Below are 25597 nucleotides of genomic sequence, written 5' to 3'. Positions count from 1 at the left end.
CTGCTATTTATTGTGAATTTTGTATGTATTCTAAAACATGCACTGACAGGATATCCACCTTTCGTTTATAAAATGGACTGTACAAAACAGAAGCAAGAAAAGACTATACTGTCTTCTAACACAGGTCGTAAACAAACCGTTCATTGAAGAATTGAACAGTAAAGATTATAGAGAGAAAGGAGGATAAACAACCCGAAAATGGCGAGGATAGAGAAAGATGGTCCCCTGAGCAGAAGTTTAGAGAGAGATTTTATAATGCCTTAACCGAGAAGAGGGGGGTGGGGGGAGAGAGAGAGCGACTGAGAGAGATTGTGATTACTTCAGCAACAGAGAGAGAGAGAGAGAGAGAGAGAGAGAGAGAGAGAGAGAGAGAAAGAGAGAGAGAGAGAGAGAAAGAGAGAGAGAGAGAGAGAATTTGTGATTACTCATCTAAATACTAATCCAACAAAGACAGGGAGGTGGTAGAGAGAGAAGAAGAGTTGCAGATAGTGAAGAAGTCTAGAGAGAGATTTGGGCCTCTTTTACAAAAATTCCACACCAATGTGGGTTTTCTTCCATGATAACAAAAGCCCAACTTTCTCCACGTCACAAATTTCTCTTCTCATATGTATATAACATAGAGAGAGCTCGGACTTCGGACTATAAGAAAAATGGAAGATTTGTATGCAATATTAGACTTATTTTGATCGCTTCGGATAAAGGTTTCATTTCCAGGCAATGTAATTTTGTTCAGAATGGCTGAGATATTGAATAGCGGCTTCAGAAATGGTGTAAATTCATCATTTTCCCATCTCTATTCTCTCTCTACAAGCCATAAATTGAGAATTCCTCCATATTTTCGCGGATGTAAAGTGGGTTTTCTTGGAAACAGAGGTATGGGCGGATCCCAAAAAAGAATAATTTTTGTGGATGAAGTTAGAGTCACAAAATTCACCAGTTTTAAGGAATTCAATGGGTGGGTTTCTCAGTGTAGTTTTGCTCCTGTGAATTATTCAATAAGGGCTATTTATATCGAATCATCCGAGCTAAACTCAATAGAATCAAAAGCAAAAATACCACCTTGGGGTGTTAAATTCATCACTGAAGACAAAAATGTTGATTCTACTTCAGTTTTTGGGTCTAATCATGATTCAAAGAGGCCTCATCCTGACATGAGCAAACCCACTTCAAGTTCTGATTCAAAAGTGCAACAGAATGAGTTAAAGATGCATTTCTTAGAGGAAACAAATGAAGAAAGTTTGTCGAAAAGGATCTTGGTACTAAGCAGATCAAACAAGATCAACAGTGCTTTAGAATTGTATATGTCAATGGAGATGTCATCTCTTCAACCAAACTTGCATTCTTGTAACTCTCTTATATCTTGTCTTTTGAGAAATAATAGGCTTGATGATGCTCTAAAGATGTTTGATACAATGAAGAAGAAGAGAGTGGTTTCAGGCCATACATACAGCTTGATATTTAAGGCAATTTCCTTTTGTCAAGGTTGGGAGAGAGCTTTGAAAATGTTCAATGAACTGAAGACAAATGATTTTGATATAGTAGTCTATAATACTTTGATCTCTATATGTGGAAAAGAGAATCAATGGGACCAAGTACAGCTTCTTTGGAGAGGTCTTAAGCAAGATGGTCACAAAGGAACTATGGTTACTTACTCATTGTTAGTGAGTATTTTTGTAAGAAATGGGAGGCCTGAACTAGCCATTGATGCATATCATGAAATGATAGAAAATGGGTGTAAACCCAGAGAAGATGTCTTGAAAGCTATGGTTTCAGCCTGTGCACAGGAGGGGCAGTGGGCTTTGGCTCTAAGCATATTTAGGCAAATGTTGAAAGATGGATTGCACCCAAATGCTATTGCATATAATACACTGATCAATTGCTTGGGAAAAGTTGGAGAGGTTAAACTCGCTATTAAAATCTACAACCATATGAAGGCATCGGAAAATAAACCCGACACATATACATGGAATGCATTACTCAGTGCACTATATATTGCAGGTCAATATGATGATGCTCTTTTGCTGTTCGAAAGAATTGACAGTTCACAGTTGAACATTCATATATATAACTTGGCTTTGATGTCATGTAAACGGCTAGGCCTTTGGAAACAATCCTTGCAGTTGCTGTGGAAGATGGAGGCTAATGAGACTATGCCTTCAACTCTATCTTACAATCATGTTATTGGTGCTTGTGAAGTTGCAAGGAAGCCAAAAGTTGCTCTGCAAGTCTATGAACATATGCTTATGACGAAGTGTACACCGGACACATTTACTTATGTATTGCTTATTAGAGCATGTGTGGTCGGAGCTCTTTGGGATGAAGTGATGGAAATCTTAAATGTAAGTTTCAAAATTTCACCATGTTCATTGCTTACTTTGCTAAGTATTTTTAAAGTAAATTTTTATCACTATTTAGAAAATCATTGAGTCTGCTCAGGACTCGCTTAAGTCGGCTAGCATTGGGGGACCTGCAGGTCCAAAGATAAGCCCTTAGAACTTGCTCTAAGTGAGCGATTTTTTTTAAAGAAATTAGCAATTTTCTTTTTTGTCTAAAATCAAATGTCAGATGTGGGATTCACCCAATTCAGACTGGGTGACTTGGGGGACCCTAGTGAGTCCCAGCCTGAGCCCATGTCCTTAAACACTGATTTCTACAATGAACCATGCAAAACTATAGTCCATAGGGTCATTACCATCTGCTGAAATGATGGACAGTGATGGAAGAGAGTGGAATCACCATTGCAATCATGTCTTGTTTGGGAGGGTCCCTTTTGATCGCCGAACATCATTTCATTGTAACCAATGGACTTTTAGGACATTTTTTTCCTTTTTGTTAAATGACTGTGACAATATATTTACTATCAAAGGAATTCTTGTAGTAAAATAACATGGTACTGAAGTTTCCTATCACACTACATATCAGTTCACTCGACTTGTTAAAATAAATCTATAAGTTGCCTTTGACATGTATTTTCTTGTCATTTTATGGGAAGATACTCACTTGAATTTCATTTCCCTAATTATTTTCCTGTTGTTGATTGTTAAATATGACATGCAGACATCTACATGAGTGCCGACCTTGTACTAGAGGTCCTCCAATTAGTTTTACACAAGTGCTCTCTGTAGATGAGTACTCTTCTTAGTGATTTATCCTTGATATGTATATTATTTGATCTTCTAGGCTTTGCTCTGTCTCTGGATTGTTGCATATGCCCAAAAACCCTCATGCTTTCCAAACATGCTTTCCAAACAAGGAAAATAGAGTTTGCTATGGCTCTTTAATATGCATATTTGTGTTCAAAGCTGATGGTTTATGTTATTTAAAAATGGTTTTCCTCTCTATTTGACAGCGTATCCAACCAAATGCGTCACTCTATAATGCACTCATTTATGATTTGTGCTCACAAGGAAAGATCACATCAGCAAAAATGATGTACTCAAGGATGCGTGCGTATGGGCTCAACCCTGATGGTCGAACAAGAGCCTTGATGCTTCAACACTTACCATCAGATTCCGTTAAGGAGTACATCAGGTATCATTCTCATCATGTTCAATGATAATCCTCATCTACTAGTGTATATCAGTGCCATAAAATTGTAGATTGAAAATGCCAAAAAGGAAAGAATAACTTTGGTACTACACAGGGTTTTGATGTGCATTTGCATATAAATCGGGTGATTTTGTATTCACAAATTTATGTTAGGTTGATATGTTGTATATCAACTTCTAACTGAAAAGTATAATGTTTTTTGAAAGGGCAACTAACTATAAAAATTGAGCTAGTGTACCATATAGATTTACATGTTCATATTTGTAAAAATCAATGGGAACATAGCGATAGAAGGAACTGTTGGTATAAGTGAGGGCGGAGGTCATAGATACATTCATAGGATTAGGATGTTAGAAGTGAAAGAAACTTTGAAAATGATGAAGATAGGAAAGGCTTTAAGACCATATAGTATCTGGATAGAGGTTCGAAAGTACATGGGGGAGATTGACATTGACTGGTTGACAAAACTATTCGACAAAGTGCTAAGAACAAAGAAAACGGCAGACGAATGGAGGAAAAATATTATGGTACCTATTTACATGAATAAAGGAGACATGCAGAATTGTGTGAACTATCGAGGGATCAAGCTTGTGAGCCATACGATGATGCTCTGGGAGAGAGTGATTGAGCAACGATTAAGGCACGAGTGTATCAAAAAACCAATTTCGTTTTATATCAAGAAGGCCAACAACCGAGGCTATTTTCCTACTCAGGCAACTGATTGAAAAGTTTAGGGCGGAGGAAAAAGACCTCCACATGGTATTTGGTCTTTATTGACCTAGAGAAAGCTTTGATAGAGTACCTCGAGATTTGATTAGGAGGGTGATGGAAAAGAAAGGAGTCTCTAAACACTACATCGACTTAGTGAAAGATATGTACGATGGAGCGCTAACTAGTGTGCGAAAGACGAGTGAGTTTTCAGTGGCGATAGGTCTACATCAAGGGTCAGCATTGAGCTCATACTTCTTTGTCTTAGTTATAAACAACTTAACTAGGCACCTGTAGGATGAGGTACCGTAGTGCATGTTATTCGCAGATGACATAGTTTTGATTGATAAGACTAGAAACAACGTTAACACAAAGTTAGAACCTTGGAGGGATGCTCTAGAATCCGAAAGTTTTAAAATTAGCCAGACTAAGAGTATATGGAACGCTAATTTAGTAGTAATAGGAGTAGAGATGAGGAAGTAGTTAAAATTGATGGCCAGGAAATAAAAAAGACCGCACTTTCGATACCTTTTGGGTCGGTAATTTAGGAAAATTGAGAGATTGAGTAAGATGTTGCACAGAGAATTAGAGCTGGGTGGGTGAAGTGAAGATGTGCAACTGGAATTTTATGTGATCGCCGCATACCAATGAAGCTGAAGAGTAAGTTCTATAGGGCAGCTGCGAGACCAGCTTTGCTTTACGGCGTAGAATGTTGGGCAGACAAATAACAATATACCCATAAAGTGAGTGTAGCGGAGATGAGGATGTTGAGATGGATGAGTGGCAAGACCAAAAGGGATAGAATCCGAAATGAATCCACTTGGGAAAGTTTAGGTGTGGTACCAATGGGAGATAAGATGAGAGATAGTAGACTTCGGTGGGTTGACCATGTGTGGAGTCAACCCAGTACAATACCTGGTAGGACGTGCGAGTTAGTTCAAGTGGAAGAATTAAAAAGGGCAAGAAGTAGGTCCAAAAGGATGAGGTTGGAAGTAGTTCGAAAGATATGGGGACTTATGGCCTCGCTGAGGGTATGGCCTTAAATAGAGCATAATGGTGAACCAAGATTTGTGTAGTCGACCCCAATTAATTGAAAAAAAGCTACGATGATGTTGATGATGATGATGTAAAACTCAAACTTCAACTGGGCTTTCAGATTTTGAAAGCCATGCCAATTATGTGATTTAAACTCCACTAAATGAGTCATGAAAAATATGAAAGGAAGATATACAAAGTCATAAGAGAGATATAATACCTTTGTATATTATTTCAATTCCATATGTATATACTGTAGAAGGAAATATTTACTTCTTTTTTTTTTTGGCGTGGTTATGATACATTTACTTTTGAAATCCATATCAAATGGCTTGCAATGGTCTTGGAGCTGTGATTCTCATCTTTAATCAATCTTCCCTTCAACATTTTACATCTTTAAGTGATCTAAATGACCTCACATCTACCGAATCATGGATATTTTGCATCAGATAAATCCTCCTAAGGGGTGCCACGCAGAGAGAGAGAGAGAAAGAGAGAGAGAGAGAGATTATGTTTGGCTTCCAACAGCATTCGAAAACTCGCCCGAGTCTGAGTGGACTTGGCAGAATAACTCGACTCAGCCCCTTGCCGAGCCCCCATTTGATACAAACTAGGGTTATTTGAAATTTTTTTTTATAGTATAGTTTTTTGTTTTTTATTTTCACAAATGTTTTTCATTTTTTCAAAGTTGTAGCCCTTTTTCAGGGCCTGTAACTACTCAGGCGAGATTCATCAGAGTTACTTAACTGGGGCAGGGCCCACGTCCGAAGACCAAGCCAAGTATTAATACCTTGGTTTCTAATGTACCCTGCTCCTTGGAGTTTATATCATAGTTACCAAGACTGGATCCAACCTGCCGGTTTGATCGGTTGGAGTAATGACTAAACTGGTTTGATTGAAAGCAAAAATCGGATATGCTAGAAAACCGGTCAATACTAATATTTAACCATTTTTTGTTAGTCAAACTATATTGTTTTGACTGGTTGGATTAATTAAATTAAGTTATGCAAATTTTTTAATATATTTTATATTTTAAATTACTTTTTTAAAAAATAAAATAAAATTCAATCCAATAAGTTCAATCAACCGTTGGACCAATTTTAACTGGACCATACCAGATCCTAAGTTCAATATCTGAAAATACTATCAAACAAAGACTTTATATAGATAGGTGAGGGGGGAAGGCCAACTAGAGAGAGACGGGGCACGTAAATAGGATACTCTCTCATTCAACATAGCTCGGTGAGGTGGTCTCTCTCTCCCATAACCTCAATATACACCTAAATCAATTGAAAATAACATAAGAGCACTTAAATAGAAATCTCTCTCTCTCTCTCTCTCTCTCTCTCTCAACTGGGGGACCTCCATACAATTTCATTATCTACTTTTATCCCCAGTAAAGTTCTCTTTTGTTAATTGAAGACCTTTTTCCACCACCAACACCTCTGTTTCTCTAGAGAAAACAACCCTGCACTAAACTGGGACCCATTGCTCACATATCAGCAACAAGTGTCAAGGACTAGGAGGCATATCCCTATGCTTCAAAGAGACATAGGAAATATTATTGATCCCCATTTCAACTTCACAGGTAGCTCTGCTGTCCCCTAGCCTCTATACATGTTTATGTTGATATTGTGATGCCATTCTTATCCTCCAAAAAACAAAAGATAAAATTTCAGGCCCCTACCAACAGATACTCAAACATAATATCTCACTGTGAATAATGGATTTATTTTCTTCAATTGAATCAATATTCATGATTTGGATTTTGAATTTAAAGGTCGTGCTTATTTTGAGGTAGTTTGATAACAAGCTATACATATTCAGCATGCTGGTTTAGAGAGAGAGAGAGAGAGAGAGAGAGAGAGAGGAATAAAAGGTTTAATTGTAGGTGTAGAAAAGGGCCACTAAAATTCTTCCATTGTGTGCTTGAAGCAAGCATAAAGAAAAAGAACATTGCATCATCAAAAGGCACCCACCAATTTAACCACTCAAAGTCCTCATGCAAGTCAACATGATGGGTTCCAACCCAGCACTAACTGAATTTCCATTAAGAAGCTGAACAAGGGTCCCCCCCTGTAGAGAGAGATGAAAATAGCAAGAAAGTGGACAATGTCGAAAATATTCAAAGAGCCTATTTACTTTTAGCATAAAGAGGTCACAATTATTCTTGTCCTTTAAATTTCAAATTGGATGATAATCTTGTCATTGATTAGGCTCAAAATTCAAACATATTTTTCTCGAACTTCATGATACACCCCAAATCATTCAACTTGATATCTAATAACTAGGAGTAAGTGGGACCTCTTTCTAAAAAAGAAAGAAAATGGTCTCATAGTATACAAACCTCCTACTATAAACACATATAATTATAATGAGTATACAAACCTCCTACTATAAACGCATGTAATAATAATGAATAATAACAAAATGTGTATGCATGTCTGTATGTGACCGCAGGTGAGAGAGAATGTGTCTGCATGTGAGAGATGAAAGAAACAAGAATCAGAACTATGACGAATAAACACTAAGAGCACGTTTGTTGCACAAATATTCTGGAAGTAGGATGAAATCTCCTACAAATTATGGAAGACGGCACTTCCATCATGTTTGATGGAAGGGCGTTCTTCCAAAACGGGCCTCAATTTGACATTAAAAAAACTGCCATGTAGAAGGCCACACTTCCATGCAGCAGAATCCACACGGTGAGATCAAACATGGAAGTAGGATTTTTGTGACGTTCAACTCCCACTTTTTAAGACTTCCAAAAATCAAACATGCCCTGATTGTAACAATGAATTAGAACAGAAAATGGAGAGCGAGAGAGAGAGACCATCCATCAATAGCGAAGGCAATAATGGAGGGAATTTAAAAGAGGAACAATATGGCTGGGGCACATATTGTGTTTTTCACATCTTCCGATTAATTACTAGGTGTCAAATTTTAGGTGACAAAGTAATATCCAAAAAGGAATTTTTTACAAAAAAAAAAAAAAAAAAAAAAATTCTTGCGGAGATAGGATTTGAACTCACGATTCAAAGGTTATGAGCCTTGCGAGCTACCAAACTGCTCTATCCAGGGCAAAAAAACTGGGTACTACTAATGTACGAACAGGGATTGGATGTGCCTCCTCCCATATCTATATAAATAGTATAGCTCTTTTATACATAATGGTAAAAAGACTCGGCCCTTCTATGATCATAGAGATTCATAGAAATTTGAAAGATTTTTTTTTTTTTTTCTTTACCAGCTCAATCTTGTTGCCCTCGGCAACAAGCATGTATGAACCATCTCGCGGAGTACATGTCCGGATAGCTCAAAGTCTCCATAGTTAGCTCTAGATCTTCCGGTCGAAAAACAACGTCGATGAAGATGTATAGGTGCACTATTACGTGGTGGGATTCCAATTTTTCATGAAATTTCTATTTGTCACTCAACAATGGAGTCTTGCTTATTTCTTTTTGTAAGGATCGACGAATCAATGATATTCATGTTCCAATTTCTACCTCTTCCTCATCATCAGCATCCATATCAGTCTCACACCAAACAAACAATGCAAATTGAGCCGTCACCAGCATTCATCAAAACAAAGGTTGGTCTGATCATGTTGCTCAAGAATGAAGATGACTTGATATAAAGCAGAGAAAACCAGTTTCAGAAAACTTGGGGCAGCTCTGGAAAATAACTGGTGTCATTAAGAAAATGTTAGGGGTGTTGAAGTTTCTTCCTCTCATACTTTTTATTTGTGATGGATCCTACACCCTCAAGATCCCAATGTGCCCCAAGAGATTTTGAAACAACAAAAAAGTTAGCTGATTAAACAAATATGACCCTAATTGTATCTTATAGTCATTCCCATGTCATCTTTTTTCTTGGAAAAAAAAAATCCCATGGTACATAACGTATTTTTTCCTTTACTGTCTTATTATTATTATTATTATTATTGGTAAGTGCAACTATGGTTACCTAGGTCACCCATCTTGCATAAACATGCTTAAGTATAGATTTCTTGAACAATTTGATCACCCACAATCGGCCCACATCTTTTTCATAATAACCAAAATACCCTTAAAACAGCAACCAAATAAATGTGCGTGACACCCAAATTGAAGCAAACCTCAGCTCTCCCCAGATAAGAAGATTATTGATCATAAGACTTCCAAAATGCTTCGTCTAAAAGCTTTTCTTTGAAACTCCAGAAATTTTAAAGGAAAAGGCATCAATGAGAAATTGTGTTCCTGGATCCTTTCTAGTCAAGTCTGATATTTTATCATCGCATGCTTGTAAGATCATTACTTATATTTATACTGATTTACATATCCAAATTCAGTACAACTCGACCAAATCTCTAATAACTAATAGAGATCCTAAAAATTCAGAGACCAAGTTTATAATTCTAAATTTTTTTTTTTTTTTTTTGAAGGGGGAGGGGGGGAGGGTACACCTAACCTAAGTGTAGAACGCACAACCATGGTGCCACGCTCCTTACTGGTAGCCACTGAGAAAAGGCAAAGCCAACAATGGCTCTTTACAGATACCCAACTCAGGCAACCACGGCTTCAGCTGCTCGGCAGCTAACGGCAACTAATGCTTGCTACATATTATATTCTAAGAACATGTATACCATTAGCAGGCCGAGCACCAAAGTGCAACGAGGAAACAGGCCCATGCCCTCGACCCCCCTTCGAGTTCTCCTTCACAAACTCACCAAGATGTCTCAACAATTTGGGTATAGCATCTGAATTAGGCTGAAAGACTTGAAACCCATGCCCAACTCCCTCAGAGACCACCAATCGAACTGGCTTTCCTGCACGAGTCATGGCATTTGCATATATCACTCCTCTCTCTCTCATTAAGTCCCTCTCAGCCACCAGAACAAGAATAGGAAGTCCCTCAGGCCAAGACTTTGGTGATTCTAGCAAAGGGTTACAAGCCGGATGGTCTTTCGTGGCACCCTCGGGCAAGGCCCACTTCCAAAAGGTATCAACCCATTTGTGGGGCAGAGCAGGGTCTTCAATCTCTTCTTCCCATCTTAATACATCCTCACCACCAAAGAATGGTTGCATGAGAAGGCACCCACTGAGAGCAACACGAGCGCTTAAACTCACATGATGGGCTATGTTTGCACCAGCACTATCACCACCAATAAAAATTCGCCGCAAATTTCCGTGGTTCACTAGCCAAGCATCTTTCTGGTGGGAAACCCACTCCAAGGCTTCAATTCCGTCTTCATATTGAGAAGGAATTTTGCACTCCGGTGCCAGTCGGTAGCTAACAGAGACCACTAGGCAACCTATCTCACGGGCCAGGTGAGAGATAAAGGAGTGATAAATCGACCAAGCTGCACTTCCCAAGCAAAACCCACCTCCATGAAAGTAGACTAGAATTGGGAGCTTTTCTCTCCTTGCGTGGTGCTTTGGGAGATAAACTCGAGCCCAAGTGCCCTTCTCTTGGTTTATGCCGACATCTTTGGAGACCACTAGGGGGTCATCTAGATCAGGGGGAACTTCTATGAATAAGGGTGAGAGTCTCTCAACTAACCCACCTTTGTGAACTCTCATAAGCCCCTGTATTTCCTCCTCTATTTCTTCCTCTATATTCAGCTGAACCTTGTCAGCTGACCTATCTTTGTAGATTCCCATGAGGTCCCTTTTGTTACCTCCTATAAATCTCCCCGTGTTTGTGAAAACTTTACCATCTTTCATTGCCTCCACATTACCCAAATGCAGAGGATTTATAGCCAGACTCAAAACAGAAAAATGTGGCCGCATAATAAGTAGATAAACCACCAACCCACTACTAAAATGAAGTGGGGAAATGTCACAAGACCCATAATTTCTTATTTGTGAATGACCCCATGTCTCCACCTTTTTTGACTTTGCATACTGATGTTTCTTGTATGACCCAAATGCCCACTGTCTATTTGGAAATGACCCTAGCTTCAAGTTCTCTTCCAGGGGCTTCCACTCCTTAAAGATTTTCTTGAAATATAAAAGAAAACCCAAACATTATTTCTTGTTATTTTTCACTTGGTCATATGTGAGATCAGTAGTTCTTTTCACAGGAACCTGCTCTGACAACAGTTGACTATTGCTGTAAAAATAAAAGATAAAAATAAGGATCTGGTGAGCTCAACTTGACTAAGAGTTTGAGGGTCTGTATCCACGGAGTGCGGTGGTTACAAAGTCAAAGCTGATTTACCTATTTTCTGCTTTTCTCTTTAAAACAGCAAAAATACCCAATAATTAGGAAATCCACCCCACATATGACAAAATTGGAGACAACCCCATTCAACAAAAGTAAACGCAGCTGGTAAAATGGTTGACATTGTCCCCGGAAAATGGGCCCCATTTACAAGTGGGTGTCTTCCAAGTTTGTTGGTATTCACGATCATGGGAATATTCAGTGATTTTGGCCACTTCTTTGAGAGCTTGCTTATGAGTACTCATAACATTGTCAAAAGAATACAATTATACAATTAAAATCATGTGGTTCCCTTTGCCCTTTTTCCCTTGTTCTTTACTATTTTTTTTATGTGGTAGGTGCGATAAAAGGCAGGCATGAAACTTGGGCAAAAATAGGCCAAGAATTGAACCTCCTGACCTCAAATAGACCACTTGTACAAGTGGCTCTCGCTCTCTCTATCTCTCTCGAAACTTGGGTAAAAATATTGAACTCCTGACCTCAAATGGACCACTTGCACAAGTGGCTCTCTCTCTCTCTCTCTCTCTCTCTCTCTCTCTCTCTCTCGAAACTTGGGTAAAATAGGCCAAGAATTGAACTCCTGACCTCAAATGGACCACTTGCACAAGTGGCTCTCTCTCTCTCTCTCTCTCTCTCTCTCTACATTACTGAGATGGTCATTGGGCAATTCTGTCAAGAACATTACAACTACTCAACCACAATTATCCCATCTCATTGTCAAGGATCAGTAATGTGCAAAAGACTTCCACTCCAATACTACAAGCATTGTAAAATTCAGTAGGATAAGTTACCAGGCCCTTGTGCACTCGTCACATTTATGGCATACCCAGTTCTTCTCTTAAAACCTTGAGGCAAATTAGAAAAGAACAAAAAAACATTTCATGGAGTGATGATCCTAGAGGGGACTAACCAGCACAGCAAAGCAAAACAATAAGCGACCTTTCCCATGGGTCAAAGAGATTAAACAAAAGGAAGTCCAGGGCACTTGCAATTTACAAATTAGAAGAAATGCAAAGCAACAAAAGAACTTAATATAAGGCTAAAGAATAAACATCGAAGTGTAAAAGAGAAAGCTAGGATAACTAAGACAAAAGCATGATACTCGAGGAAAATTTGCACCAACTTATCTAAGTCTCTGAGGAGAGAGAGAGAGAGAGAGAGAGAGAGAGAGAGAGAGAGGGAGTTGACACAAGTTTACGAGTCATCCATGCCATGGCATAGCCATCATGATAGACCATATATCAATAAAACAAAGAAAAATAAAAGAAACCTTCAAAAATCCAAATAATAAAAACATAAGGACCACCACCTGTTCACATTCCTTCACAATAATTTATGCTATGTAGAATGCAAACACATGCAGCAGATTCCAAGAATATGCAGGCTTCTTTCTGATACATGAATTAGTGAATTATTTTGCCAGTATTAATTTCACATACCCAACATCAGACAGCTGCTAATAAGCATGAGAACATGATAGCTGCAGAATGGCAATTCATAACTTGCTTGTATCCCCCACATCATATGAAGTCATATTCTCTCACTAATTGAATACCACTGTATAAAGCTCTTGTGCTTCTATCCTCTGTACAGTATTCTCTCACTTCTCCTGTTGTTCATGATGAAAAAAATTACAACTCTTCTTTCTTGGTAAACAACTAACACGAAATTTCTTTGAGCATTTCACTCCCTTCCGAAACTGCTTGCACATCCTCAGAAGTTTGAAAAATAATAATTAGGCAAAGGTCTCTCTCTCTCTCTCTCTCTCTCTCTCTCTCTCTCTCTCTCTAAATCAGTGACAACCCGCAACCCATCAGAACTCTCACAAAATCAGTGGCAACACATCAGATCTGTATTTACATACCCAAAATATGTGCAGAAACACCAGGCAACCCATATAGCTCACATCAAAGGACATTCTGGTATATATTCACATATCAAAGAATCCATCTGCAAAGTTTTCTTCCCATGTCAGTCCCATATGCAAAAATTTTCCTTCCTCTCACTCGTTTGACTTTCTTACTCAATACTCACAGGATGCAAAGAACTCTTCTGCTCTATCCAGAAAGCTGCTTGGAAACCTACTATGCAGCATAAGAGAAGAGGAAACCTCTGATACAGGAAGACTACGCTTAGGGGGCCATTCTTCACAAACTTTCATACCCTTTGCATCTCTATGACTGGTGCAACTTTTCACCTTTCCATATTTGCCTGTCCGTCCTAAAACACTACTCTTACCCACCATCGCCCGTGAATTCATAGGATTATGTCGGCTTGATTTAACAGGAAGATCACTAGAAATTTTCTTGGGTTCTATAGCTGGAGCAATATTACTATTATCAACCAAAGGCTCATCAGTTGTTGCATTCTCTAAAGAAGATAAATAACTTTTACAAGATTTGAGCAAGGAAAGCAACATATCTGTACTGAGTTCCAGTTGTATCAAACCCCTGTTTTGCTCACAACCATAGCAAGCAGCCACTAGTGTGCCACCCAATATGGGAATCAGGCCGGGGTCACTGAAGAACACGAATGGCAGATCACACACCTAGGTTCCCACCATTAAAAATTGTCAGAATTTATTCATTTACTACATGGAGAGCTTCTTTAACCTACTTGACATTTTTGGACACTTGACACCCTTTCCTCTTGGTGCAAAACATTTTTGCTGTGCAGTACATCATTTGACAGTGATAGATTGGAAGCTGGTGAAGGTCAAGAGGTCCTGGTATTTGAAAACTATCAGGAAATCTACTATTACCCAGATAAGACATCTAATGCTTCCAATAATATCCATTCCACCACTGACAAATGCCATAAAGTGCCCCCTTATCAGACATTTCATACGTTACGTAGAAAGGGCATCAAGCATCCAACCTTGGAGTAGGCTAATGAAGTTCACATGCAGTCACATACATGTTTATTAATTGGTTGAGAAATATCTTGAAAGCAAAGAAAACAAATAATTTATCTAACCTTGTGAAGGATAGTTGGTCTCTTGCCCCAGCGGAGAACTGCTTGATTGCCAGGGTGAAATATCGCAAAGTAACCCAAGAGTGACAAGGTTTGAAGAAGAAGCAAACCAACCTAAGATATGTCAATTGCCCATGGTGAAAATTTTCAACCATAATGCATGCACCCCACATGTGCACGTACACACACGCACACACATAAAGACAAGTTCTATAGTCACAAATATCTGCTTTTTTTTTCAAGAATCTTTCAACTTTCGCAATTCTTTATGAGAACATTATCATGATATTTTCAAAATCACAGGAGGTTTATCTGAAGAGAACTTATACTATGCTCCCTTAGGAGCATACTTTACATTTACTTCCTCGGCCAAAACACATGCTTGTGAGAACTTTTTTGATTTGAAATTCTGGGTATCCATCTAATTATAGCTAGATGATTATTTTCAAAGAAAAAATTTTGATTTTGAGATCTTCAACATCTAGATCATTAACCCCAAAATTTGATGGTTTTCAGTGCAATCTCGATGTCTTTTCCTTAGTATATAGATTTTATTATTATTATTATTATTATTATTATTATTGTCTTTGAGGTTGGTTGTCAGGTCCTAGAGATCCCATCTCCAAAATTTGGGATCTAAAAGATATCTCTAGTGTAAGTTTTGCCCAAGGGAATAGATGGATAGTATACTCCCGCAGGAGTAGGAAATCTTTTGGCTTATCTGAAACTTAGTTCCTTATAATAATTTGCCAAGATATTCTCCAAACATCTGAGATTTTCCCTTAAGATATGTAATTTTTTATTTTTTTGTTTATTTTTCAATCCTCATAATTCTCTTGCTATTTTGGCTTCTCTCAAAAAACCAAGAACAAAACTTGTCTCCATGCCCATGCAGCTATAACCATATATGAAAATTAATAGACATACATGCGTTCATATACCAATTTAAGTATATTCAAGCCAGATCATGGTTTCAAAACACGACCGAATCGATTCAGACTAGGCCTTGGCAGCCTGCTGAGGTGCATTTTTAGGACTATTGGGTTTGTTAAATAAAATTTTAAAAAAAAAAAAAAATGTTACTAAATCATTAACTAAATAATTAATGATATGTAAATATGTTTCTGTCTAATCATTTATATGCTCCAAATTTCCTTTTCTTTCCTTTATATGGATTTTTTTAAATTGTCTCTTCAATATAAAAATCAATTTTTAGTGATCCATATTCTGTATACTTTTTCCATCTCTCATAGACTTTTAATGATGTTTATAACTTCTTTGCTTTTTATTGAATTTTTATTATTTTTAACAATTTTTTGTATAATTTCTTGGTAATTTTTGAGCCATTTTGGGGTTGTGCAGGTCTCCAGTGAGTCAAATCAGACTTGTCCAAGTTATCAGCTCGGGCAGGGGCCGAGTCCTGAGCCGGAGCAGAGTTTTTTAACATTGAGCCAGACTAAACCAGTCACAGAGCACATAATGCATAACTTTTTCATACAGGCCACCATAAATAAAATTTCACAATTTCACTCCGTATAAACTTTCTGCTCTCCGACAGAAAAATCACAGAAACTCACCTCATCAGTGGATCCTTTCCACTTGCTTGCACAGTGAGAAAGAAGGAAACTCATCAGGTGGAAGAACTCCATCTGCAAATCTGGCCGAGCCTGTAACCAATAAAAACATGATAACAAACAAGTTAGCGAGAAGCCATAAGAGTAGTTACATTAAATATCATTTGCCCAAATATCAAATTTAGGAAGACTATCAAACACTCCAGCTACACATAAAATTATTAGAAAATCAAAGCTTACAAGCATCTTCTGCAGAAGAGGCAAATCCAAGAGAGCCAAGTTATTCAACACCCTCAATACCCCAATTGCTGTCTCTTCAAAATTCAATGGAAGGGTGTATGCTGCCTGGAAATCAAGTGCTAGTTAAATTCTATGTTAATTGTGATCAGGCCTTCTCATAAAAAAATTGCAACAGAATACAGCATTGACTAATAATCATGATACACAAAGCTGGAGAAAACCAATAAAGAAAATTTAAATGAAATGAAATCTGTACTGCATTAGCCTTAGTCACGGTACCACATGAAAATCAAATTGAAGAAAGGAATATTAATTAAATCAGGTAAATGAGGTGTTTGCTCAATCACAAACCAAACTAGTTTAGAAGGTCTATCTCAGAATGGGACTGGTATACAAGATTTTATTTTATTTTTTGAAGCTGTTATCTGTACTATATTAAATAAGAGAAGTTTACATAAAAAAGGGGGAGGGTAGAGACCACCCACTAGACAGGGGTTCTAGTCCAAAAACAGAGTGGTGGTCCTATACAAAAAATGGGGATAACCTGGTACATATGCACATGACAATACAAAAAGGATCGGTTTCTATGAGGCCAAGCCCGCATATGTAGAAATGCGAGCCCATTAATAAATATATTTTTGAGATGGATTTTGGGACTTAATTTTTAAGGATATCTAATCTCTAACAAGGAGATCATGAATATGAAAAAATATGTAAATTTTAAAAACTAGAAATAATAATTCTAGTAAGAAAACATTTGGAACGTTAGTTTCCATTGTGTTTGGATGCATTACATTTTTTGGACCGCATATGTAGTCATGCAGTCCAGCCTGCATGAAACAATTTTCCATACAAAAATACATTGATCCACTTAAAGAATAAATAGAATTTTCATTCTTTGTAGAGAGCATTTCATTTTTTGTTAACGTATAGTTTAAATAATAACTCATCAAAAGCATAACATGGTCGAACATGCTCTCATTCCTTGTGACAGCCATGTAATAATTAAAGAAGTAGTAAGATGAATGCTTTCTCCGAAAGGTGGTAAGATGTATAATCATTAAGAAGAAAAACGGTATGCAGAATGTATCATCATGTGTACTGTAAGAGACTCATATTTACCTGTTCAGATGATTGCTTATTGTTAGCCTGCAATAGAACACCAGTTAACAGTGAAAGAAGGCTGACAAGGCCTGTTTCAGCGAACACAGAGACAAGATATTCAGTTGGCTGCTTCAAGCTTGCTTCTTGTCCATTATTGTTAGTTTGTTGAGAATGGTCATCAGGCTCTCCAGCAAAACATACAGTATTCTTCTCATTCTTCTGAGGAATGTTGGGCCCTGAATATTCTTCCTTTACTAAATTATGGGTCGTATCCCCGACGTCTGCAACCGTTGAAGCCATAGGCAACACTTCCACATCAGCTTGCAAGTTACTCTGAATATCAGTTGGAATTTCCCCAAATCTATCTTCTTTAACGGCGGGCTCAACAAGTGAAGTGACATTTTTGGGTGACAAATTTTCACATTCATTTGGCTGTTCTTTTACAATTGTGGGAGGCAAATAGCCTGGTAAGTCTTCAACATAACTTTTCATTTCAGAGGAGGAAGACCCCGAATTTGGCTCTGAGCTTTGTGCAACATTAGTTTCATGTACCTGATCTGCTGTTATTATTTTCAACGAATAAGCTTCCCAATTGATAGAAGAAATGGTTCTTGACCTGGTTGTCAAAATTGCCAACAAGTTCAAGCTCGAAAGTATGGGATAAGGAAATGGGGATCCTTCAACTTGGGGCCTATCAAAAAGGGAGAACAGATCACGGAGACGATGAACGACTTGGTAGGAAATTATCAGTTCCATCAAACCATCCCGCATCTGAAGATGGTTTTCATCAGAAAATGCATGCTCCATAATGATTGTAACCGACCATAAGAACCCATCCAATACAACAGCAACAGAATCCAAATTCTCAGCTGAAGTTTTGCTTCCAAGTGAGTTTGCCATGCTCCCATTAGAATTAGAAGATGCTGTGATCTTGATGTAGTTTTCAAGAGCGGTAGAAAGCATAGGAATAATTGGGGGCAAAAGATTTTGAGAGAGAAAATAACCTCGATTTGCTGACAAAGATAAAACCACTTTTAGAAGTTGCAAAAGATATAAAGTCACCTGGCCTGCTTCAGGCTTTGAAGTGTGCGAAGCAGGCAACGCAGCAGCTATAAAATCCAGCAATCCAGATTGGCGACACGCATGAAGCTCCGGTTCTTTGTTCTCCAAGAACTGTTCCACAGTAAAAAGGATCAAATCTGAATTTAATATGAAGTTATGACAAGTAAAAATTATTACAATTCAAACGACCATATTAAACCAAGGTCGTCATCATTGTCTGATAAAATGATGGGTAGTAACGGAGAGATTGGGACCTAGCAATGGGGTCATGTCCCCTTATGGGGGTTGGTCCACTCTCTTTCCATCACCATGCATCATTCATTGCAAGGTCATGACTCCAATGTGCTGTTCCTTAGGCTTCAACGTAGTAGAAAAGATATTGATTTGGATGAGGGAGGTCAAGGGTTAGAACCCTTGAACTTTGTCGCAAAAAGCTCAAACAAGCTAACCTAGCCTTTTTTTTACGCGATGACTCAAATGGGCTGAGTACATCATAGTCCATTTATTCAATGAAAATGAAGCCTCAGATTACAGTTCATCAGCACTAAGGCTATCAGGTTATTATATCTGTGGAAATAACATGTCAATACCTTAATCATATCTCCCACAATCAATCCGATGCTTGCTGTCCCTTCTTTTCTTGCTTGTCGAAGCCTTTGAAGGTCCTGAAGCCATCTCCCAATCTTTGCTCTTGCAGATCCTGCTTGAGCTCTAGAGCCAATTCCTCCACTCTCAACACCTACTGGGGGTTCAACAAATTCAGACTTCAGAGCCATAAGCCTTTGCCTAATCTTTTTAATCCTTCTCCTCAAAGGCTGCTGCTGTGATGCATTACCAAACCCAAGTGTAGAACCAACACAGTTCACTGGATAATCTTCCCCAGCTCCATTCGATCTGCTTTGTCCCTCCTTAATGGAAGAACGCCTAAGTGAAGGAGATTGGTCTCTATAATCCATAGAGGCTCTCTCTCTAATCTGCTCGAAGTAAAATTTTCGACGCAGCTCACTCTCTCTAAGTCTTTCCTCCAATTTTTGAGCTAAAAGTTCCGCTTCCTCTTGTTGGGCTTTTGCCCTAACTTCCTTCCTCCTAAGTTGCTCCACTGTCCTTGCTTCACGAGCCGCACTTGTGGCCCTTCGTTCCTCCTCCCTCCTCACTTGCGCCTCCTCTTTTTTACGTTGGGTTTCGGCAATACGCTGCAGCTTCTCAGCCTCAAGAAGTTTTCTCCTTTCCAACACAGCCTCCTCTCTTGCCATGTCTTCTTTTTGCTTGGTCTTAATAATCTGAAGCTTCTCGGCTCTCCTCATTTCCGAGTCTTGAAGCTTTTGGCGAAGCATAAGTTTTTTGTTCTCCTCATTAAGTGAAGTAATGAATCGAACCTCATTAACCTTACTGCTTTCATCGCCGGCTCTTCTCACAACTTGGGCGAGATAGGCTTCATGTCGAGATTCGCTACGTTGATGTCTAGCATGCATTCCTTCTCTTAGTTTGGTGCTTCGCACCGCCTGCCACTCATTGACTCGATTCAATTTCTCAGACGTTCGTTGAAGTCTTTGGACTCTCTCATTCTCTAACTCTGCTCTAATTCTCATTGCACGGGTATGCTTTTCCTCTGCTTCTCTCTTCATGTCCAAAGCACTCCTCTTCTTCCTCTCGGGAGACATCAATTTATTGTGCAAAACCTTAGCACGAGCATCAGCACTTCTTCTTCCGAGGCCAGGGGAATATGAAACCCTAGCAGTGCTACTCATAGGAGAAGACAAAATATCTTGCCAGTTCCTTTGTTCCTTCCATGCATCCATTGATTTCCATGGTGTTGGGGACTTCTTTTCCTTCTCCTTTTCTTTGTCAGTTACCTGCCTCTTCAGTGAATCAACAGGTTTGGAGCCTTTGTCAACTCGATTGTCAATCGATGCTTTATCCCTCTTAGGAACCAACTTCTCCATTTCAGGAACCGACCCAGTAGATTCCTGCTTGCTTTTGCTAGCATCAAGAGCTAAGGGGCCATCCTTCACAGGTAACAGCGAAATTTCAGAATAAGAGGAGGACGCGTTTGGGGGTGGCAATCCAGCATTTCGAATATGGGATGATTTAGAGAGCCGTTTCTCTCCCACTGAACTTCCTTGCACATAATCTGAAGGAACAGAGGACTGTTTTCTCAACCTTACTTCTCTCGCACTTGGCATTGTGTCGCTTTTTTCAGGATAATTCCTCTGAGGATCCTTATTGACTTGCAAAAGGTTTGGATCCTTAGACTGAATCCCTTTTCCATCATGTGTTGGTGGCCTTCTGGCTCTTTCCTCTTGAATCTTTTTGAAGGCCTCAAGAGATGAAGACAGTATTTCTGCCCTTTGAGGTGAGTTAGACATTCTGCGCACCTGTACTTCATGACAGTTAATATAAAATCATATGGGAACAATATTAATATAGAAACCAAAACACAAGACAAGCATCAAAGGCACTTGGTGTTCTCATAGATTCCATCACTTTCTTGTCTACCAAGTGTCTTAAGTACCAAAATTATTCCAACATTTGCCATGTATCACAATTTCATATTTAAGCAGCATAAGAGTTTGAGAAATATGATGGACAATAGAGAGGTTTGTGTGTGCGCATGCAACTCTCTCTCTCTCTCTCTCTCTCTCTCTCTCTCTCACACACACACACACACACACACACACACACCCACCCCCCCGCCGCTTCAGTACGTCTCCGCACTTCAGTCTGTGTGTTGTGCACATGCATTTATGACTAAAGATGCTAACCTCCCAAGAAAGGGCATGAGGTCTTCGGTGATCAGCCTTCACATTTGCAGGAGGCCCGCGAGATGAAGACTGAGAAGGGATCTTCTTTGAGCTCTCAAACACTTCCACCCGAGACTTCAATTCTCTAAAATCAGATGAAGCTTCTTCTAGAACAAGTATAGCCTCTGCCATTTGCTCCTTATCACATTCTAGCTCACATAAAAGATAAAGTTCATCAACCGCTCTGTTCAGATTCTCGAAGAGAAAGCACCAAAGCCGTTGCCTAAACCTTTCTTTGCTTTCACCAGCTTCACCATCACCAAGACCATCCATCATTTGTGTGTCCAACAATTCCTTAGGTCTTTGATTTTCAACACAAACTGAAGCATCTTCTACTTCATTGACATCACTAGCAAGTTGTTTGGAGTCCTTACTCACTTCTACATCAGGAATTTCCATGGAAGCATCTTCTCGAATGCTACAATTATTATCCTTTTGGGTAAGCTTAAAAACATTACTAACAGATTCGGGATTCATCGTTTCTAATTTCTTGACATCTACAACACCATCCTCAGAAACTTCTAATTTCTCAGTAACATCCACAGCAATATCCTCATGAATATTATTATTTTCTTCTTTATGGGTCCTTGCAGAAATGCTAGTAAGAGCTTCCTCTTTAGGTTTTTCTTCTTGGCTCTTTCCAGATATACTACTAATAGATGCTTTGGGTTTTTCTTTTTGGGTTTCTCCATAAATGCTAGTCGAGGCTTCTTCTTTCGGTTTTTTGTCTTGGGTCTCGCCGAACCTACAAGTAATAGCTTCTTCTTTGAGTTTTTCTTCTTGGGTCTCTCCAAATGTAGTAGTAATGGCTTTTTCTTTATGTTTTCCTCCTTGGGTCTCTTCAGAAATAACAATAATGGCTTCTTTGGGTGTTTCTTCTTGAATCTCTCCAGAAATACTAATAATAGCTTCTTCTTTGGGTCTTGCTTCTTGGGTCTTTCCAGCAATACAAGTAATAGCTTCAGACATGACTACCGATTTACCAATGGCAAATGAATAAGAACTTTCAACTGGTAGAATGTCAAAACCATCTGGAACTTTGCTACTGATGGATTCAACATGCTCAAAATCAGAAATGCAACACTTCCTAGAAGCACTTAAAGGAGCAGCATCATCAATCTTCTTTGGGCCATTTGCATTGGTTATGATCATCTTTTCAGAAGAATTTTCAATGGAATGTGAGGTATTACCCTCCAAAGAAGAATTTGAAACATTAAAACACCTTATGGAATCCCCAGATACATCAATAGTCTTTGCAACTGTTTCAATGGAATTCCCCAGATTCTTACATGGAGGAATAACATCACTATCGAGATTCCCCCACTTAATTCTATAAACATCATTAACCTTAGATTCCAAAGTGTTTAAGTTATCCTTATGAGGAGCTTCTTCCACTGTCTTAATTTGATCCCGATTAACTGCGACTATTGAAGTGCTAGATAGTTTGCTACATGAGCCAATACCGGGTTCAGGCCCAAATTGCTCATTATTGTGGTTCACCACTGTCTTTTCAACACAAGCCAAATCCTTCTTTCCTGGTTCTTTACAGAATGCACTTGCCGTGTCAGGCTGGCCGTTAAGGACCTCAGTTTGGCCAGAAACAGGCCCAAATTGCTCATTTTTGTGATTCAACACTGCCTTTTCAAGGCAAGCCAAGTCTTTTCCTGATTCTTTACGGGATATATTTGGGTTTGCCATGCGCCGGTGGTCTTTTGAGGGTTGTTGCCGATGCATATTGCGTGCATTTGCATTCTGATTGCGGGTTTTCTCTGTAGGTGCTCCAGCTCCATTATGCACCAGAAACTTCGAGCTAGTTCGATGTCTCTAAACAACAGTCCAGAGACAACAAAACAAATATATCACAAAAATCAGTAAAGGAGTAATAGGATATATATATATATATATATATATATATATATATATATATATATATATAGCAGATGTGATGCAATAAAGTCTAAATTATGAAAAAATATTAAAGGTTTAACACTATCTCATGTCTAATTGCATTGAAGGTAATAAATGAAGGATACTAACTGGTCTATGCTGCTAAATACCTATGAAAAAAAATAGTGATAAAAATTCATTATACTATGGGATCCTAAAAGAAGTGAATGTAAATCAAGTAACTGCAAACAACACTAGACAGGTACATATGAAGAGATAAGAAAATAAAAACCAATGATTGAAAACTTGGCAGAGTCCAAGTACTCAGATTCAGCAGAGTTACTCAGACTCAGCACCTTGCTGAACGGAGTACACTTGGGCCACTTTAAACAATTAAAAAAAAAGTTAAAAATATATAAAATTATGGAATCCATGTATAAAATGTATATATGTAATTTGGATGTTATCTACAACGATTTGAGAGATTTTTTCTTGTCATATGGCCTATTTTTGTATTTTCCTCTTTGGAATTTTTCCAAAAATGTCTCCAACCATAAATCATTTTTCTTCTAAATCTATGTTTTATTAGTTTTTCAACATTTTTGGACATTTTCTGTTGCCTTGAGTTTTGTTTCACTCTTACAATTTTTATTTTAGTTTTGTACATTTTATTTTTTATTTTTTTTAAGGGCCTTTTGTGCCATGTTCTCGGCCAACATGACCGGGTTACTTGCCTCGAGCCAAGGCCAAGTCCTGGGCCCGAGGCAAGCTAAAAAGCATTGAGAAATAATAATTAAAGACGACTAAAGAAAATCATGGCAAGAAAACAACAGCAACCACAAAATTTTGAGCTTTTTAGTGTTTCTGAAACAAAAATAACTCTAAAATATTAAGGGAAAACTACCACAAGTAAATGAAACACAACGGTGAGCTGAGCCGACTAAGTTACTCAGACTCCGCACCTTGCTGAGCCAAGTACAATTGGGTCACTTTAAAAAAAAATTTAAAAAAAAGTTAAAAACACATAAAATTGTGGAATCCATATATAAAATTTATATATCTAATTGGATGTTTTTTACAATGATTTGTGAGCTTTCCTTGTCATATGGCCTATTTTTGTATTTTCCTCTTTCTTTGGAATTTTTCCAAAATGTCTCCAACCATAAATCATTTTCCTTCTAAATCTGGGTTTTATAACTTTTTCAGATTTTTTGGACTTTCTCTGTTGACTTGTGTTTTGTTCGCTCTTACAATTTTTATTTTAGTTTTATACTTTTTTTTAAAGGGCCGTTCGTGCCATGTCCTCAGCCGACTTGGCTGAGTTACTTGCCTGGAGCCAGGGCCAAGTCCTGGGCCTGAGGCAAGCTAAAAAGCATTGAGAAAAAACAATTAAAGACAACTAAAGAAAATTATGCCAAGTAAAACAACAGCAACCACATAATTTCACACTTCTTAGTGTTTCTGAAACAAAAATACCTCTAAAATACTAAGGGAAAAAGCAAATGAAACACAACGGTGAGCACATTGCAAATCTTTTCTAACTAAACAAAAAAGTAAAAAATAACCTCAAATCGATACCATAATGCTCTCACAACATTATGAATAAATGATACTATAATGGATACCCAGCAGAAGAAAATCAATAAAAGTAATAAAAAACACTAAACCCCATTGTTCAAAAACTAAAACCCAATATCATGATCCACCACCCAACACTCAAGATGAATGTATAGATACTCATTATGCAAATGCAAATGAAATTAACAAAAAATTGTAGAGGGAAGAAGCATCCGTTAAATAATTTATTAATAAACTACAAGCAAATGAATGGAAAAAAAAACCTTCTTGACTTCAAACCAGCCAGAACCCTGATCATCCCCATCTGCTCCATCATTTGCCATTACCAGGTGATCAATGATCTAGTCTCTGGAAAATTTTCCATAAACCCAAAAATCAGTAAAAAAAAAAAAAAAGGACATTAAATAATTAAATATATATGAATTGAGAACTTCAGAGGATACAACCAACTGTATATTCATTTAAAAAACTGGGTTTTTCCAATAAATTGATCGGGTCTTAAGCTAAAATGCTGGTCTTGTTGAATCTTATCACGTCAGGGATAGATTGTGATAAATTATACAGAAAAAGTAATTGGGTTTTTTTAAGAAAAAATTAAAAATAAATGATGCATTTACTTATTGCTTAAATCCGTGCATTTAAGCATGAGTCTGAGATTTTACCAAAATAAAAAGGGGTTTCTATAAAAATAAAACCATTTTACGAAAACAGAATGATGAAATTTACACAAATACCTCTAAATTACTGGAATTCTTGCATTAGGGTTCATATATAACACAATGATTCCTATAATTGGGTGCTCATTATATAAAAAAAAAGAGGGAAATTGAGGCGGGAAATAAGGCCTGCATTTTCACACCCGAGTGAAGCCTCCAATTGAAA

At 38.0% G+C, this 25597-nt stretch overlaps 3 protein-coding genes across 5 annotated transcripts; 1 reads left to right on the top strand and 2 right to left on the bottom strand.

The window, feature by feature from the left end:
• The first annotated feature begins 215 nt into the window (after positions 1 to 215).
• On the top strand, positions 216 to 15988 carry EMB2076 (Pentatricopeptide repeat (PPR) superfamily protein). 3 transcript variants are annotated; one of them, XM_088850046.1, is made up of 3 exons: positions 216 to 2339; positions 3350 to 3531; positions 15832 to 15988. In XM_088850046.1, the coding sequence occupies exons 1-3, from the start codon at positions 735 to 737 to the stop codon at positions 15911 to 15913; spliced, it is 1869 nt and encodes a 622-aa protein (XP_088706172.1). In that variant the 5' UTR covers positions 216 to 734; the 3' UTR covers positions 15914 to 15988. The 3 variants fall into 3 exon arrangements, with proteins under 3 accessions (XP_088706172.1, XP_011621074.2, XP_088706173.1); XM_011622772.3 differs by lacking the exon at positions 15832 to 15988 and adding an exon at positions 8543 to 8794; XM_088850047.1 differs by lacking the exon at positions 15832 to 15988 and adding an exon at positions 5742 to 6271.
• Positions 9558 to 12681, bottom strand: LOC18427931 (putative carboxylesterase 17). Its single transcript, XM_006836975.4, has one exon. It carries the CDS (start codon positions 11061 to 11063, stop codon positions 9894 to 9896), a length of 1170 nt encoding a protein of 389 aa, XP_006837038.3. The 5' UTR covers positions 11064 to 12681; the 3' UTR covers positions 9558 to 9893.
• LOC18427934 (uncharacterized) lies at positions 12690 to 25597 on the bottom strand. Its single transcript, XM_088850040.1, has 9 exons — positions 25450 to 25597; positions 24979 to 25063; positions 21212 to 23074; positions 19040 to 20824; positions 17406 to 18560; positions 16284 to 16388; positions 16047 to 16136; positions 14473 to 14583; positions 12690 to 14044 (listed from the first exon to the last, which is right to left on the bottom strand). The coding sequence occupies exons 2-9, from the start codon at positions 25036 to 25038 to the stop codon at positions 13520 to 13522; spliced, it is 5694 nt and encodes a 1897-aa protein (XP_088706166.1). The 5' UTR covers positions 25039 to 25063; positions 25450 to 25597; the 3' UTR covers positions 12690 to 13519.

This window comes from Amborella trichopoda, chromosome 10, assembly GCF_054954075.1.
Source record: "Amborella trichopoda isolate Santa Cruz 75 chromosome 10, AtrichopodaSantaCruz75HAP2 v2.0, whole genome shotgun sequence".
Lineage (NCBI taxonomy): Eukaryota > Viridiplantae > Streptophyta > Magnoliopsida > Amborellales > Amborellaceae > Amborella > Amborella trichopoda.
The sequence above is the reverse complement of the archived record's forward strand: the minus strand, read 5'-3'. Positions and strand labels throughout refer to the sequence as shown.